The sequence below is a fragment of the Lycorma delicatula genome, chromosome 1 (assembly GCF_047948215.1).
Source record: "Lycorma delicatula isolate Av1 chromosome 1, ASM4794821v1, whole genome shotgun sequence".
Classification (NCBI taxonomy): domain Eukaryota; kingdom Metazoa; phylum Arthropoda; class Insecta; order Hemiptera; family Fulgoridae; genus Lycorma; species Lycorma delicatula.
In genome coordinates, this window is record NC_134455.1 from 157,803,879 (window position 1) to 157,822,502 (window position 18,624).

The 18,624-nt window shown below is 37.4% G+C and overlaps 1 protein-coding gene across 6 annotated transcripts in view; it reads left to right on the forward strand.

Annotated features, from left to right (window-relative positions):
* The window catches only part of CrzR (corazonin receptor), a 1,123,351-nt gene that overhangs the window by 978,480 nt on the left and 126,247 nt on the right, over positions 1-18,624 (forward strand). For all 6 annotated transcript variants that reach the window (XM_075365578.1, XM_075365586.1, XM_075365549.1 and 3 more), the window contains one exon: positions 1,868-2,051. In XM_075365578.1, coding sequence (XP_075221693.1) covers positions 1,868-2,051 — 184 coding nt within the window. The remainder of the gene's footprint in view (positions 1-1,867; positions 2,052-18,624) is intronic.

Here is an 18,624-nt window from a genome sequence, read left to right on the forward strand (position 1 = left end):
AACGGTTATGTTCCCTGCATAATGATGTATGTAAATTATCTGTCTTAATATTTTTTTGTAACTGTGATGCATATTAAGCATTTGGGACTATGAATTATATTATTCAGAGTATAATTTATATTATACAGCAAATTAAAAGTAGTGAAACGAGTGGAGAGGTTGCTTGTACGATTAATATCATTCGCATTTCAGTGGGCTTGAGATGGTATTATACAGCAGTATGTACGGGTAATTTTAGAAAGCTGCGGAAAACCGAACCACTATACTTTCCATAGGAAGCCTACATTAATATTTTTTTTATTTTTAAAGAATTTCACAATTAAGGATCCTTAACTCTTGGAAATTAATGTCATCCTTGTAGTTGATAGTGACTTGCGTCTCAGATTTGGTCACTTATAAATGTTACGGTTACTATAAAAAAAGCCTTATCAATGATATACCAATAGCAAAATAAAAGAAATATATATTTGTTTTACGTAATTATCAAAAAATATTTTTACAGTAAATTAGAATATTGAAATTTGTATTAATTTTTCTTATCTTTGTATATAAAAGACATTTTCCTTTACCAAATAGAGGCACATACTCGTTATATACTTCATCTTAAAAAAGGGGTAAATTAAGTTGTCGTTTTTCGCAATGATCTCAGTTTTTTTCTTCTTGTGACGCATGTAAATCATCTACGATTCAAGTTGCACTAATCAGTTTCGCTTCCTTTATAAACTTATGCTCTTTATAAAGTCAATCCGAGTGATAAACAGAATTTGTCACTTGTACAGCTGAACGTATCAGTAAAATTGAAATACCGATATGTGCCTTTATGTTTGATTCAGTGATGAAGGCGATGAGAACCTATTTCGCATATCATTTTTCTTAAAAAAGTCTGAAATAAGATGTTCATTTTTTTGACAAGGCTATACAAAGTTCAGATGTGAGCTGCATCTCAAGTCAGATCGCATGTAACCGTTTAGGTTAAGGCGTGCATCATAAATAAATATATTACCGGGTTAGTTTCAAAGGAAATATAAAACTAATTATGACAATGACTTAGTATATAAACTTTTAGTAGTTATCTTTATGTGAATCCTATGCGATGTGAATCCTATTTAACTTTATTATTATGTAAATTAGTCTTTAAAAAAAAACACTACTTTCTTTTATTAAATAACAAACAAAATACAAATTTTGAAATGTTTTTCTCTCGTTTTTCACTATTTTGGGATTTTTTTCAAATAACTACTAATAATTTTGAAATTCTACATGTAAGAATCATTACGGGCTTAAATATTATACTATTTAATTGAACAGATGATCTAATGTTAGTTGGAAGCTGTAACTGCATTTTAATGTAATGTAAATTAAATGGAATGCAAATTAAATGCTGTTTCATGAAGGGGTGTGTATACCATCCGTGATCCATGCTCTCCCTAATGAAAATCCAGGATTCGCCCCTTACTGAAATTATTTGAAAAAAATTTGTCGCAGAAAGAAATTTATTACAATTAATAGTTTTTCACGTTCATTTTATACATACTGATTTATGGGGAAGTAATTATCTAGATATTTTAAATGATAATTTAATTTATATCCTAAATGATAAAGCAATCCGGCCAAGAATGTCGTACTATGTTGAATGGATATTATTTGTTTTGTTGCAATTTCAGCATCTGACGTCTTGTGTTTTTTTTTCAAATGGTTTAATGAGTAAAAAAACATAAAAATACTATCGTAAGATTTTAATATTTGTCAACATGAATATACACAAAATCAAAATAAACCATTAACTTATTATGTTAATGTTATAGACTATTCTCTTAATATTTGATCAGAGTATTTTCTTATTTCTTTTTAATTGATTATGTTTCAGATAATAATATTTCGAGAAAGGCGTGGACCATTTATTGAGGAATTTTATCAGTGCGTTACGTATGGGTTTTACACTGAGCCATGGCAAGAACAATTATACACTAGTTTCAGTTTTTTATGCATGTTTATGCTACCACTTCTGATTTTAATATCCACATACGTCTCAACTATAATTACTTTAGCAAGTAAGTAAGGTTTTAATGAAATATATTAAATTTGCAATACGTGTATCCTTTTTTAATTAATTTTCAAGATTATTAATTAGGTTGTTTATATTTTTAAAATCTACATTAACTATTAAATTGTCAATGTCGGCTGAGATTGTAAATAAGTATGTTGATTTAACAAGATGTTAAGCTGATCCGATTCTGGTATGGTTTCCGACCAATCAGTTCAATTACAAACTGAGCAGTAATTAGTGAAGAACAGCTCTTCGTAAGTAAACTTTTGACTACTGTGAAAGTTTAGGAATTAAGCACCATCTAACTTTGATAAAAAATTTAATTAAAACGTCCTCAATTTATATATTTTTATATGTAATTATTAATTATAATATTTATAATTACTTATTTATTAGATATAATATTTATAATTACTTATTTATTAGATACTAGCGGACCCGACAGACGTTGTCCTGTACACACGTCTTTAATTCGAAAATTTCAAACTTTTTTGAATAAGCTGTAACAATCTGGACCGTTTTGATGAAAATTATTATTAAAAAGTTATTCCAATATCTAACGTCATTACATGTACATTTATCACAATTCGACCAATCGATAGCGTGTGAGTATGTATATACTGTATGAGTGAAGTGAAATGTAGAAGCTGTGTTAAATAAAAACTTAAACTTGTTTTAATTAAAGGTGAAAAAGTTTACACTCAAACTATTTTATAACATATATTTTTTAATTTACAAAAACTTAATTCATCGTAATGCCATTGGATGTACAATATTTTTGGTTAATCCTTGAGGAGTATAAACGAACAAATTCGATGGTTTTCCAACTCTGGAACACGCAACGTATAATTGGCCGTAAAAAAAACACGGATTTTCTAAATCTAAGCCACAAATTGTCATTGTTTAGCCTTGTGACTTATTTATAGTCATAGCAAATGCCAAGCGGATTGGAAATTGCAAACGTTTGAATGGTATAGATGAATCTGAAGGAATCATTGGGATCCGCGGTAGAAGTACAACTTCACCTTGGAATTTCCACTCAAAATAGTGGCTTCAAGAACGTTGCCCATAATTTTTTTTATAACTAATCGCGTGCCATTACACAATTTCGGGACATTTATATTTCGAAGCAAAATTATAGGTGAGCCAATCTCCAATCGCAAATTATGTGGTGGCATTCCAGGTAAATCTAGTGAATTTAAAAACTCTACAGGATAGTTGACTTCGTCAGGATCAACAACTGTGTCAATCGATTTGAATGTAATTTCATTACCAGGCGATGACTGTTGTATTTGTGATGTAACATGGATTCACGATTATGAACTGGAATAAAAAAAGCAGAGCACAGAGTAGAAGCACACGCTTTCAACTGTCAAAAATAAATTCCAAACCAGACCATCAGTAGGCAAAAATGTGATGACAAACTTTTGGAATGCAAAAGGCCCAGTTTTTCGAATTTTCTAGAAGATTAGAAGAAAATAACAGCATATAGAATTGCGACATGCTTATAAACAAAATGAAGCCAGCATTGTTGACAAAACGCCCTGGATCTCAGAGCAAAGGCCTCATTCTGCATTATGATAACGCACGGCCGCATACGGCTCAGATAACACGAGAAACAATTGAAAATACTGATCGGAAAGTACTGCCTCATCTTACCATTGCATTTCCACTTCTCTCCACTCAAGCAAGCGCTACGATCAACCAATCAGTCTATCTCTGGTAAGAGATTGACTGGCCATGACGATGTCACAAACATGCTAAATTTGCTCGGACATTTCGACAAACATTTCTTTCCAGCAAGCATAAATAAGCTGGTTCAGAGATAGGACAAGTGTATGAATGTTGCTGGAGAATATGCTGAAAACTGAAAAAATGTCATGTTGATTACATGAACCGATTTAGAGCAATATGTCGCTTTAATTGTTAAATGACCCTATTGTCAGAGTGAGAGTAGTTATAAGAATTTATATAATCGATAAGAAGTAATTTAAACATTTTTTTAATATTATTAATTATTGAAATAACGCAGAATATTTGCAAACGATTTTTATCGTTTAATACATTTTTGACTTATTAAGTCAATTTATACAAGTTTTAATTATTATATGAATTTTTATTTCTTTAATAGCTCGTCCTAAATTAGAAAGCTTTTTTATTTTTTATTTTATATAAGAAATTAAGTGAAGTTAAAAGGCTAAAAATAATTTTCAAAATATTAGGGAAGAAATATTAAATTTTAAGCTAAATGGAAAGGCAATAAAAGTTTACATCGTCATTGCCAGATGTTTACGTACCTTTTTAAACGATCTTTATTTCTCATCTCATCTTCCGAATTAAAGTTTCAACAAGTTTTCAAATTAGTTAACATTAAAACAGAGAAAAAAGTTATTAATATTTAATTTTTCTATTGTCAGCCGTTTTTTTTTTTTTTGGTTCATTTTGTATGTGTAGGAAAAGAGCTTTATTGTACACACCAATAAAAATTAGAACAGTACAGTAAAAGCATAGGGGTTAAGTAAAATGAGAAAGTGAGAGAGGAGATTTGAATTGTTTCTAGATTTATGTAAAATATTGTGATTTGCAGTAAAGCTTTTCAACGGATATGTGAACGTTATGCGGGTGCGTTTTATATATTTTACGTTGTTTTACTTTGTCATTTTTCTGCTTTTGTAATAATACCTGTAGCATTTATATAAAATAGACGAACTGCGTGGGAGGAAAAAAAGGAACAAAATTATAATAAATCCATGATCACATAACAATACAACACAAAAATACAGTAGAATAATCCAATTTATCAAACCAGTCAAAAACATGAAAAGTTTTTTTACGAAAATTTAAACTATACGCAGTACAATATAAAAAAAGGCAAATCCTTTATATTGGATATTATTCTTGTTGAACAGAATTGACTGAATCATTTAAAGGACATATATATATATATCATAACCGGCATACATAAACAGTCTATAAAGTAGTTTTTTGTAGCAAGTTTAGTATAAGTACCTATCTCGTTCAAATGTGAGGTGCTTGTAGAGCGATAGGGTACACACATTGTTGTTTATAGTAATTTACTTTAACTAGTAAACACTCATTTTAGAATTAATAAACTAATCTATACATAATCTAATCGATATGCAAATACCAGTTAACTATTTTTAACCATTCTTTATTCAAATAGCTCAAATACACTTTTATTCAAATAGCACTTGACGGTCAGTAATATGAAAACTACCGGTACAAAAACATTTAAATTTAAATATATAAATTGTGAAACAGCCAATGTTAATAAATCTGCTGTAAAAGAGTCTTGACATTATCAACAAGCATATCCTAGTTATAAGCAGACTTTCACGAAAATATTCATCAGAATCTAACAATGGTTTTGTGAGACCGGTACATTTGCACAGTTGAAAAATGCTTACATGTCTTTCTCCACACCTGAATTACGAAGACAGGTTTAGACAAAGGATTTTGAAGAGGATTTAGGATCGTTATGCCAGAAGAATTACATGTCTGAAGATTTTCTTCCGCTGTACCATAGAATATTCTTCAAAATTACCTTCAGTGTGCTCAATTATTCTTATCGGCTGATTCCAAAGCAATATTGACTTACATACTGGCTAATAAATCGATTTATTGTATTCCTACGTTTTTATATAATATTTTATTTACATATTTACAAATTAATAACAAATGAAGGGATTTTTTACTTAGAGTAGACAATTTCCATAAAAACTACTAATAGCTAAAGGAAGAATCACCTGCTACTTCCAATTTATAGCCTAAACATCGATCTCCTGTCATTGTGCCTTTAGAGATATGTACTATCTTTGCAGATGTGTTGAATGGTTCGTAATTTTTACCTAAGAGATTGACTGGAGAATCATTACACGAATTTCTTGAACAAATTTCACGATATATTAGAAAATATTCCTCTAATTTATGAAAAGAGGTACATGAATGATGTTACTGATGTATTCTTTTCTATTAATCTGAGGCATTAACTCTATAATATTCACATTTTTTTAACAGCTGTTTGGGCTCAGTTTTCGTAGCCTCCTCCAATTAATCGTACTTCGAAAGAACTAAAGGTAAGATAATTAATTCTTAAATTACACCGTATTTTTATTCCTACTCCCCGTGCTGGATACTGCAGGATTAAGCATAGCACAGCCCAGGAAGTTGTCCTTTTAACTCATACGGGCCTTCCCATCCACCGGCTGTAATTCCAGTACGACAGCTCAGCCCGCCGGTTTGGATCTTTTCTTATTTGCCTGCCTCTAACTTCTAAGATGAGGTGGCCAAGCCTGAATATGTCGTTCCTGGACCTCACCCCAGAAGCCGGGTCTCGGTATTTATACCTCAAGCCTCTATACGTGCGCTCCCTAGAGGGCGCCGTGGCGGGACTGGGTCTTTTCGTTCGAGCAAGGGATTTTGGGAGTCACCCTTCATCATCAGTATTCGTCGTTGTTGCCATTGGGTCTGCAGGTCTGTTCCTCTTTCCTTGCCATTTCGTCCTCCATGTCTTTCTGTTGTAGCACTCGTATTGTAAATCATGCGATAGCACTGAATTTTTCTCTACTATTCAGCATGGCCTCTACTAGTGTGTCAGCCGTGATGGGTCCGGTTATTTGAGTGGAACGACGTCGCTCGTCATTGTACGACATTGGTGACGGTCCAATTGGTGACAGTCGAACATGACGTGTTCAGGACTGTCTACCTCGCCGCAGTACCGGCATAGATCATCTTCAGCCGTCCTTCTTCCATGTAAATACGTCCTGAACACTCCATTACCCGTTAGAAATTGGGTCAACCAGTAATTCAATTCTCCAAATTTTGCGGTTGACCACGGTTTTATCTGTCTTACTAATCGATGGGTCCAACTCCCTGTTGATGTTTGGTCCCATCGCTCTTGCCATTCCTGGATTACTTATCTCCGTGTCTTTGGTTTCTCCTCTCCTTTTTCGACTTTCCTCCTCATGCGTGCCATTTGTTAGAGAAGAGGGATGCCTGCCTGGACTAGTGCTACCTTGGTTGAGACCGAGTAGGCCGAGACAACTCGTAGGGCTATCCGTCGCCGCACTCCTTCTAGTTTACGCCGATGCTTACCAAACTCTAGGGTCTTCCCCCATACTGACACCCCATATAATGGTATGGAGTTAATGGACGTGGCTGTAGTTTATTTTTGCTCTTCCTGGGATCTGTAACGTTTCGAGATAGCCTGCTCAGAGCGTGCACTGTCACTCCGGCCCTTTCTGAGACCAGTTGGACATGGAAAACGACCTCCTATCATCCAACCATATCCCTAGGAATTTAGCTGTTTCAACCTGGGCGATCAAAGCGTCGTCTATCCGTATTGGTATGGTCTGGAGCGGTCGTCTTCCTGCTTGACAGACGAAAGTCGTTTTGGCCTCAAAGACAACTAGTCCCTTGTCCAATAACCAAATTTTTACTGGTCTTATGACCTCGTTCACTGTTGCTGTTACTTCTTCGACGTTTCTTTCCGAGACCACCAGAGCGAGGTCAACTGCGAAAGTAACTGGAGTCACTCCCTCAGGTAGTTGGATGCGGAGGACATCGTCGGAAACGGTATTCCAGAGGGTACCTAGAACTGAGCCCTCTGGTACACCACATATAATAGATTTGCGGAGCTTCTGGTCCTCGTGGTCATACAGAAGATACCTATCCTCCACATATCTTTTTATGAGCGGTCTAATGCCGTTGTCAATCCCCCTATCATTAAGGACTTGGAAGGCAGCCTCCCAGCACAACGAGTTGAACGCGTTTTTGACATCTAGTAAGACGACCAATGGTATTCTCCTCGTGCGCCAAGTGGCGTTTGCTGCCTCCGATGCCAGACTGAAAACACGGTTTACAGCATCTAGGGCAGATATTCTTTTTCTGAATCCAAATTGACTATTTTAAAACTCTCCACTGTCTTCTACGCCTTGCGTCAGTCTGACATCTATCATCTTTTCCAGTAACTTGCACAGTGTGTTGATTAGACAGATTGGGCTGTAAGCATTTGCTGGTGCTCCAGGTTTTGGAAGTAATACGAGTCGCGACTCCTTCCACTCTTGTGGTATAGAATCCTCCACAAGCATACCGTTGAGTGTGTGAAGGAGTTCCGCTGGTGTCTTCTCAATCAGTAATCGTACAACTTCCACCGGTGTCCCATCCGGACGGGGGCTCGTCTTTGACTTGAGATGCTTTCCTACTGTCCTTCTATACTGAACGGGGTCAGTTCGTCTACTACAATCTTCTCCCTGAAGAACTCATTTTTCTTCGGGAAGAGTCTCTCTACCGATTCCTGCGTCGTCAGCACCGGGGCCCTCCTCCCGAACTTTCTAGACACAATGTGGTACCTTTTTCCCCGTGGGACCCGATCCACCTCTTCGCAGAGTTTTCTCCAGCAACCGTTCTTTGCAATTTTTATGGCTGCTTTGAATGCCGCTCTAGCTGCCTTATACCTAATGTGTATTTCAGCCAGTTGTATCTGAGGTATTCTCCTAGCTGGCCTTTGGTATCTATGCCGTTGGCCCATGCCGTTCTTCTCAGTTGCTCAGTTTGAGGGGTCCACCAGTATGCATGACCGGACGGTGGGCATGTGTTGTACACCCCTGATGCCTCACAATCGTCGTATACAATCGCCGTGAACTCTCTAGGTGACAATACACTAACCAGACCTGCCGGTATTCGCTCGCTGAAGCGGATGCACCCGTTCTTGGAAACCAATTTTCGTTCTTTGTATTGCACCCCAGTAGATGTTGTAGTTCGGAACTCCACGAACAGGTGGTCCGAAAGAGACTCATCCTCCAGTAAATGTCAATCTGTGAACTTATTCACTGTGTCTGCGTGTACGAAGGTGAGATCAAGGGCAGAGACAGAGGATCCTTTCATCCACGTCATTGATGTGGTGTTGGTTATGAAGAGTATCCCTATAGCCGCCACTCTATCGCGTAGATGTTGACCTCCATTGTTCTAGCAAATCTGGGTGACTTTGCATTGAAGTCCCCGGCCACTACTAAGGCGCTGCTGCAGTGCCTGACCAGTTCGAAAAAGTGGTCGTCCAGGAATCTCATGTAATCCTCCATTCCGGAGTTCGGGGAGCAGTAGCAGAACAATATTATCAGCTGTCCAATATTTACCACACAAACCCTTTCCCCGAGCCCTTCGCAATTGCGGTATTCCCGCCCGCGGGATACCTATCGCTGCGGCGTAATTTTCGTCTGTATGTTAGACTGTACTGAAGGAGATCGTCTCAAGTGGCTCGGGTAGAATGACTTCCTTGGAGAATCGAATGACAGCGACCTCCCAGCAGCTGTACAGGGACTAAAAGTGCCGCCTCAAAAGTGGTAACCACGGTAGCGTTTTGCGACGCTCCATAGGCTTAACCCAGTGAGGACAATCGGAAACTAGCGTTCTCTCTTGTTACTCCTCTTACAGCTGGTTCTATCTCCGTCATTTCGGTGTCCCCCTCTATATCCTGAAGGTGTACAATTGTTCTTCTGCCTCTCGATCTGATACCCACCTGCAGGTCTGTTGTTTTTTCTTTGAGAACGGTTCTTAGTGACGCTACCTTCTTTGCGCCCTGTACACGGATATGCAATTCTTCTCCTGCTCCTTTTCTGAGGGAGATAACTTCATCGACTTCCTCCTTGACCACTGTGTTTTTGACCACTTGCAACAGGTCCGCGTATGACTTTCCTGCTGCCTAACTTATGACTGTCCCACTCTTCTTAGAAGAGTTCTTAGAAAGGTTAGAATGTTCTACCGGTAAAGAGTTTCTGTCTCGCTCTTTGTTGGGCTTGTGCCTGAAGAATTTGATCCGATCTCCATTTTCCGAAGACCACATAATAATGCCATCCTTTCCACATATTGTCCAATTTGGTCTCTCGGCAGGAGGACGAACAATGGTGGCATTTCCTCCTTTATTTTCAACATTGCTTTGAGAATCGTTCGTTTTGTTATTGTCTCTTCTTGAGTCAAGTTGTAGTGCAGTGATGCATGTCTGGTGTTTGTGCTTGTTGTATCTCCAAACAGTTTTCCACTGCTCTCCACTACGTCGCCCGCTGCTGTTTTGGATATTGGGATTGTTTTTTCCCTAGCGTTCCCTTATTCGTTGTCTATAAAACGACATTTATCTGTGTTTGTTGTCGGATAACCGACACATTCCACTTGTGCTATCACGTTGCTTGGAAAATTGCATCCTGCCTTCTACTATTTCTTGTTTTAACAATGATCTCATGATGTCAGGGAAGTTTCTGCGCCATCCATTTTGCGTTTGGTTGGCTACATTCTTGCCACTTCCTCCTCCCACTTTCAGGATCAGCTTGTCCATTTCTCCTGTGGCCATTATTAGTTCTTTTACTAGTTCAGCTGCGGACATCAGGGGTCCTGAGCAGAACGTCTGAAGGAGTATAATGGATTAGCACCCCGGGCGGCTAGGTGACCCATGATCTGGTACCGATAGTTCTGGTTCTGAATCTGAAATGTTCCTATTGCATTTGATACCCTTTTTTGGTTTTCTGCCTTCATTTTTTTTGTGGAAACTGTTGATACTTTTCAAAATGTCACTGTCTGCCATCGTTTTATGACTAATAAAACCTTAGGTATAAAAAATAATTTTTTTTTCTTTGTCAAAATATTTTTGACCCTATTTTTCGCATCCCCGAAAAAATATAGGATTTTCAGGGAGAGGGAGGTCGTCGAGCAAAAACTTTGGGGGAGGGGTTACGGATCCGGCCTGAAACCTTGGAGGTTTGGGCCTCGGGGCTCTTGGAACAGAGATACAGGGAAACAGCTGTTTCCCTGTATCTCTGATTGTTCAAAATCCTTAACTGAATGTTCAGATCCTTATCTGTCCTGATCAATAGTCCTTATCTGACTGTTCAAAACTTGCGTTAGACTCCAATCAGATTGAAATTTATTCAAAAAATCTATTGCCAACCTAATTTCAACACTAGATGTTGAAGTTAGCAAGCTACGGTTCGACCAACGAGTCTAGAGTTGGCGTACGGTTTGAGATTATGACGTCCCAACTTCTATTTATACTATTTAAATCTATTTAACTATTCTAAAAGCCCTAATTTATGGTAAAATCTTATTCTACACTCCCGATATAATTGTTTTTAAATTAACAGACACAGTTAATATGCCCTAATTAACTAATTGTAACTAATTAATTATTATGATATATCGAAAGTCGCCTTACTTAAGACCACCACGTGTTCTTACCCTTATAGGTAAAAACACAACTTTAATGGTTTTCAACCGATGTTGATGATTTCTGGCTCGTTGCACTGACAAAGTTTAGCACTAGCACATTTTCATAAATTTAAGTTTCTATAATCACTAAAAACAAATTTTTAGGACAATCAGTCAGTAGCTCACCAAAACAAGTCCTAGTAGTTAAGAAATACCGACTCTACTTCTTAAATTACCTGGAATATGTGAACGGTACGAATTTCAATGTTCAGATGGACCTAGTATTCCATTGATATAAATGCAAAACAGATTTAAATCTCTTTTTATTATTCCATGTCATTGTTAAAGTAAAGATAATTTATCATTTCTAATAAAAGAATTAAATGTATCAAACTTAAAATTTTAACTCTTAGATAACTATTAAATTCTGTTTTCAATAATAACCGAATTTAAATTTTCTAAGAAAATTTGTAAAGAAATCAGCTATTTTAAAATCCTATGTTTAATATATTTATTTTTAATAAACAGCCATTTAATTTTTTAGGTACTTTAAAGTTTTCATCTAACATCACTGGTTTAATAGCCAGCCAATTGAATTACGCCAGTTATTTTCGTAACATTGGCTAATATTATATCACTAGTGTTATGATATACGACTTATATGATTTTTTTTTAATAACTTGGGCTGTTAAAACTACCTATTAAAACTCGGCTGTATGAAACTAAATTTGAAAAAAAAACGACGGGTCATTATATTCACAATGAAACACAAAGTTTAGCTAATAAATAATTACTTCTTAACACATGTAATTCTTGAGCTATTGTGGAATAAAAACTTAGGATGGCGATATATTAAATTTTGTAAAATTTCCATTATATTTTTCATTGCAGCTTATAAGAAAATCTTTTATTAAAAAGATATACACCAAATTTTATTGAAATTGTTCATCAGTTCTACAGTTTACGATTGAAAAATACAAAACGGCAGAGAGACGGGTGTTTTCGGGACCAATGTTTTTAAGAACTATCTTTCTTTTATTGATATGAAAGAATACTGAAATATTGGATGACATTTTGTACACTCTGTATAAGTAATATTTTCATATGTTTTAAGTCATAACACTTAAAATTAAGATGTTTAAAATGATATGTTTTTGCCAAAAACAATATTTTACAATTTTATATACAGGAATACGGAATAAAAAAAGAATTTGTTTGATCTATTGGCTAATATTTAGGTCAATTTTTTATCTTTAGTACTCAGAGCTTTAATGTACTTATCCCGTATTTTATTTTAAATTGGAACAGACATATGATTTCCATTCTCTTTAATGATATTATTGAGTCTTGTTTTGTTTTATCTGCATTGCCCTTTAAATTACTAGCTCATACATTCAACTTTTAACCAAAAGAAATGTCTCATGGTCAATTCATAAAGTGGTTTCTTATAAAGGATACCTTTTATATAGTTTTGCTGAAAAAAGACACTATAAAAGAATGTTCAATACGAACGTGAAGTAAATATCGGACTGGTATCCCTGTCGAAAGGTTTCTTTCTAACTTGTTTTGAATGATTAATAAAAGAAATTGAAAAAAACAATTACATAAAATGAAAATTGAAAGATCTTGTTTCTATTAATATTTTGTAATTCTTGGATGTATGTTGAATAATAATAATGAAGCGTTTTAATATGTACTAAAGTACAAAAAAAAAGTACAAATATAATTTTTTATCAACTACAACTATAATTTCTATAGTCGGAGAGAACAATTTCAACTGAAGATAATTTGTTAAAAATTGAAATTTTGTATAATTATTATTAACATCCATTATTTTATAAATATTATTTTGTAAACCATAATAATTTTTCCTTTCCTGTTCTAAAAGAAATTTAATACGAATAAATATTTTTCTTACATACCCTTAGTATTTGCATCTTAATAAAAAAAACAACGAAAGTTTTGTATTATTTTACATTCTTTATTTCTATGACACTTTTATTTTACTTTATTTCATTAATAAAATTTGTCTTAAAAAATTGAACAAAACTAACCGTTATTACTTCATTTTAAACTGATTTGAGTATACAGAAACATTATATATGGAATAAAATATCTCCTATCAAAAGTTATAGTTTGCATTATTTACGTAACTTCCATCAAAATATAGATTGCTCACATTTACGACTATTGTAGTGGCTTTTTCTTATGTTAAAGTTTTTGTTGGGACTACCAATATATAAAGTTAAAATAAAACTAAACAACAGTGCTTAATAAAGAATAACAATAATAAAAATAACAGTAAAAAAAGGCGAAAGATTTCTGCGAAATGAAAAGAGACCAGAGTATAATATTGCCCTGAGGTAGATAATCCCCACGTCCGGAACACAACATCTATGTTCCACGTCCAGGGCGGCAACAGCTGTACCTTGTACATCACATATAGCTGGCTAACGAAGTTCCGAGTAAATTCCTCGGTTATGCTTTGCTAAGTTTGACCTGGTTCCAACTTCAGGTCACTAAACGGACTGGATTTTTGGCTACCTGCAGGAAATGGAATAACAAACGATTTTGGAAATGGATTTATACCACTCTTAGAGCTGGCGACGTGGCGGCCGGGTCAATGTTATTGCAGGTGTAACGGAGACCCTTCCGTTGTCCACATGCCCCCTGCGATGGCAAGGATGTAGCAATGGTGCCCATGTATGTCGGTGCATGGGAGCTCTGAAAGCTTCGGTGAGTAGGAGCCTGGAGTCAGTGCAGAGACTGCGCATCCGCTCTCTGCCAAGACATATGCCGGTTCCACCGGAGTACCGGATCGGACCTCCAAGGTTAGTAGCCCTGGAGTGGGGGTGTACCCCGGCGGCTAGCCTTGCTACAGAAGGGATCAATGTTCATGAATTTTCCTGAACAAACCAACGTGGCAGAGGGTGCACGTAAACACCCTCGTTTAGAACCAGCCGTTTCGCCTGAGGCAAAACGGAGAAAAAGTGCGGAAAATAGAAGGATAGAGATTGAGGCTAGAAAAAGCTTACAAAAAGCTTTTTTCAAGAGCAGTAATACACCGAAACCTAAATATTTGGTCATTACAAAGGAGGATGGAAATTTCTCGAGGGTGAGTCCTTTTCTCATCGCTCGGGAGATAACCAAATGCGCTGGTGGACCTGTAAAAGAAATAAGGAAGACCTTCATGGGACTACATGTTGAGACTGTAAATGAAGTCCAGTCTCAAAAAAAATTTGGGGCTTAAAAAGATTGGAGAACTGGCTGTACATGTCGATCCCCACAGTACGCTCAACACCTCAAGAGGTGTGGTCGTCTGTCAGGATCTTCTAAATTGCACGGAGCAAGAAATTGTTGAGGAGTTGTCATCACAGGGAGTAATTGAGTGTCGCCGATTGAACATGAGGAGGAATGGCGAAGTCCTACCTTCAGCCTCTCATGTTCTCACATTTAACCGGCCTACCTTGCCGGAGAAGATTAGAGCGGGGATAGATCGATTGGATGTGCGGGCATTTATCCCGCAACCTATGCGATGCTTCAAGTGCCAACGTTTTGGCCACACCACCATCAAATGTGAGAGAACGCAAATATGCGTGTGCGGCGAAGAGGTGCATGAGGGAGAGCCGTGTAAAGAGCCCCCTACATGCATCAATTGCAAGGGACAGCATTCATGTAGATCCAGGAATTGTCCTGTCTACAAAGAAGAAGTAGCTGTGCAGGAAGTTAAAACCCTGCAGAAAGTCAGCTAAATCGAAGCCAAAAAGATTGTTAACGCCCGCAAACCTAGAGCAACAACATCTTATGCTCAGGCTGCGGCTACTGTTCCTGCTCCTGCTCCGATTGCTGTAGATGAGGCTCAAATTATAAATAAACTTGCGCCTACTTTGGCTAACATGATTGAGAGGATCATCGAAAACAAGATGAAACCTTTTGGCAATAAAGAATTTGTTAAGCCAAAGATAGTGGTACAGCCTGCTGAAGATAAGTCGATAAAAGTGAAAGTTGCTCCTCCAGAAAAGAAAACGGACACCAAACCAGAATGTCAAGTCCGTCTCAGCGAGATTCTTGATGAAAAGAAAAAGGTGATACCTACAGAGTCTGTTATGGAGGCTCCCAAGCCTCCTGTAACTGAAGTGGCCTCTAAGCCTCAGAGGCCACAAAAAATCACACAGTGGGGGCGAGTGTCCCCCCTCCCACAGGCGGTGACCGGTGCGACCCCCGTGTTGGGGAGCGGCCAGGTTGCCGCCTCTCAATCGGCGCCTGAAACCGGCGCCGATCCATGCCCGTCGTCGTCGGCGGCTTCGGTGGTCTCCGATACGGAGACCGGAAGCCTTACAGGCGACGACCTTCTCCGCGAACACGATGCTGTTCGTAGGATGGAGAAGAAAAGGAAAAAGGGATGGCCGAAAGGAAAACCCAGACAATAATTTAATTAAAAATTAGCGAGTCGATTGTACAATGGAACATCAATGGATGTTTATCAAACATCCATGAGCTCCAACGCTTGGTACATGACGTAGACCCGATTTGTATATGTCTGCAAGAAACGCATTTCCGCCGAAATGAACATTTTAAATTAAAAGGATTCGATATATTTCGGCGAGATCAACCGCCAAATGTAAGAGTTAGAGGTGGAGTAGCTATATTAACATCGACTAGAGCTACCACCGAAGCGGTTGTTCTAAACACAAACCTACAAGCGGTCGCCGTTAGAATGAAGCGTCCGCTCCAGGTCACTGTCTGCAGCATATACTTGCCGTATTTTGATTGGAATAAGGATGACATAGCAAGACTAATTTCCGAGCTTCCCCCACCTGTTTTACTGGTGGGTGACTTCAATGCTCATAATTCTCTTTGGGGATCAGATCGAGTAGATCCCCGTGGAAGAGAACTGGAAGGGTTCCTGATGAATTCAGAACTTATTATTTTAAACGACGGATCAGGAACCTTTTTCAATGCCAGAGATGGATCGACATCCTGTATAGATCTTGCACTTATAAGCGGATCGATAGTACCAAGGTACAGCTTCCATGTCATAGATGATCTGCATGGAAGCGATCATTTCCCGGTGCAAATTGTAACTGATGTTACAAGAACAATATATCCCATCCCTAAAAGATGGTTATTTGAGAAGGCAGACTGGACGAGCTTCACAGCTAGAACGATACTCCCAGAAACAACTGGAGTTATCGGAGACGATGTCGACGCCATAACAAATGCAATAATTGAATCGGCATCGAGATATATTCCCAAAACATCTGGGAAACTTATGAAAAAACCCGTTCCATGGTGGAGCGATGAAATAAGTGAAGCTATAAAAACAAAGAAAAGGGCGTATAACGCCTTTAAGAAGCGTCCTAGTATAGAAAATCTTGTTGCCTTTAAGAAATACAGGGCGTATGCAAAACGTCTTATGATAGACTCGAAAGAACGATCCTGGCAGCAATACGTGTCATCCATCGACAAAACTACTACTGCATCAGATGTTTGGAGGAAAGTGAAGGCGATTTGTGGGCGTAATGATTTTGCTCCCATAACTAGCCTTCAAGATGAAGATGAAATAAAAGACACTCCATATGAAATTGCAGAGCTGTTATCCAATCACTTCGAAAAGGCCAGCAGAACGGCCAACTACGAGGAAGGTTTTCGAACCAAAAAAGAAGAACTCGAAGGTCTACTAAATTTTAGAACTGAGTATAATTACTCATATAATGTACCATTTAAAATGGAAGAACTCGCGAAAGCGTTGGAAAAAGCAGGTAACACAGTTGCTGGTCCGGATGAAATCCATTATAATATGATCAGGCAGCTGAATACCACTGCAAAACGCAGATTATTAGAACTTTATAATAAAATTTGGCGGGATGGAACGTACCCGCAGCAGTGGAAAAAAGCTCATGTTGTTCCAGTACCAAAGAAAAATAAAAATTTAACAGACCCCAATAGCTATCGTCCTATTTCTTTGACGTGTGCTATGGGAAAAATACTGGAAAAAATGATTAATAATCGACTCGTCTGGGTTTTGGAAAAAGAAAACCTGATATCACCATATCAAGCAGGTTTTCGGCAATACCATTCTACCACTGATCAAATGATCAGCTTAGAGGACATTATATATAACAGCTTTATTAAAAGGAAACATTGTGTCGGAGTCTTCTTTGATCTTCAGAAGGCTTTCGATATGACCTGGCGTCATGGTATAATGCTCCAGATACACGAATGGGGCATTCGTGGCAATCTGCCTATACTGCTCAGCAACTACATGAATGACCGTACCTTCCAAGTACGCGTCAACAATGAATATTCATGTGAAAGAATCTTGGAAAATGGCATACCGCAGGGTTCGCCGTTGAGCGGTACCTTGTTTACCATTGCCATTAATAAATTGATACTAGCCATTCCAGTAGAAATCAGCAAAAGCGTCTATGTTGATGATCTGGCAATTGTGTATGCCAGCAAAAAGACTGCTATGGTGAGGTACAAATTGCAACGAGCGATCAATGCTCTGAATGAAGTTGCAAGGAATAACGGATTCCAATTCTCACCAGAGAAAACGTGCTGTGTACACTTTTGTAGGAAGAGAATTCCTCATCAAAGTCCTGCGTTGACAATTGACGATAATCCTATACAATATAAAGATAGCGTAAGATATTTAGGACTAGTATTGGATAAATCCCTTACATGGGGATTACATATACAGGACTTGAGTGATAGATGCAAAAGAGCCCTAAACATTATAAAATGTTTATCGAATTTAAATTGGGGCTCAGACAAAGAGACATTATTGAGATTGTATAAAGCATTGGTTCAATCTAAACTAGACTACGGATGTATCGTATATTCATCCGCTAGAAAGTCGCACTTAAGAAAGTTAGACGTAGTTCATAATAGCGGAATAAGATATGCAACAGGCGCTTTCCGCACAAGTCCGGCGGCTAGTCTAATGTCTGAAGCCGGAATAATGCCACTACATTATAGAAGAGAGATCCTTTTGTTAAGATATGCAGCAAATGTATGGGCTTTCCCTGCTCATATAAATAATAAATTGTTCACGAATCATCCTATGGCTGCAGTATATGAACATCGAGCTACCTATTCCAGACCAACCGGAATTAGGTACCACGAATTAAGAAGAAAATATGAAATTGCTATACCAGAGACACTAACAATTTCTACGAGAGAAATACCGCCATGGCTCTTGCCAGCGGTAAATACAAATTTGGATCTCTCTCAAGGAGAAATAAAAAAGAAACCAGCAGTGATCATCCAGCAGGAATTTTTAGCAACCGTCAGTAGTTACGAAGAACATATTAGAATTTATACTGACGGTTCTAAAACCGAACATGGTGTTGGATGCTCGA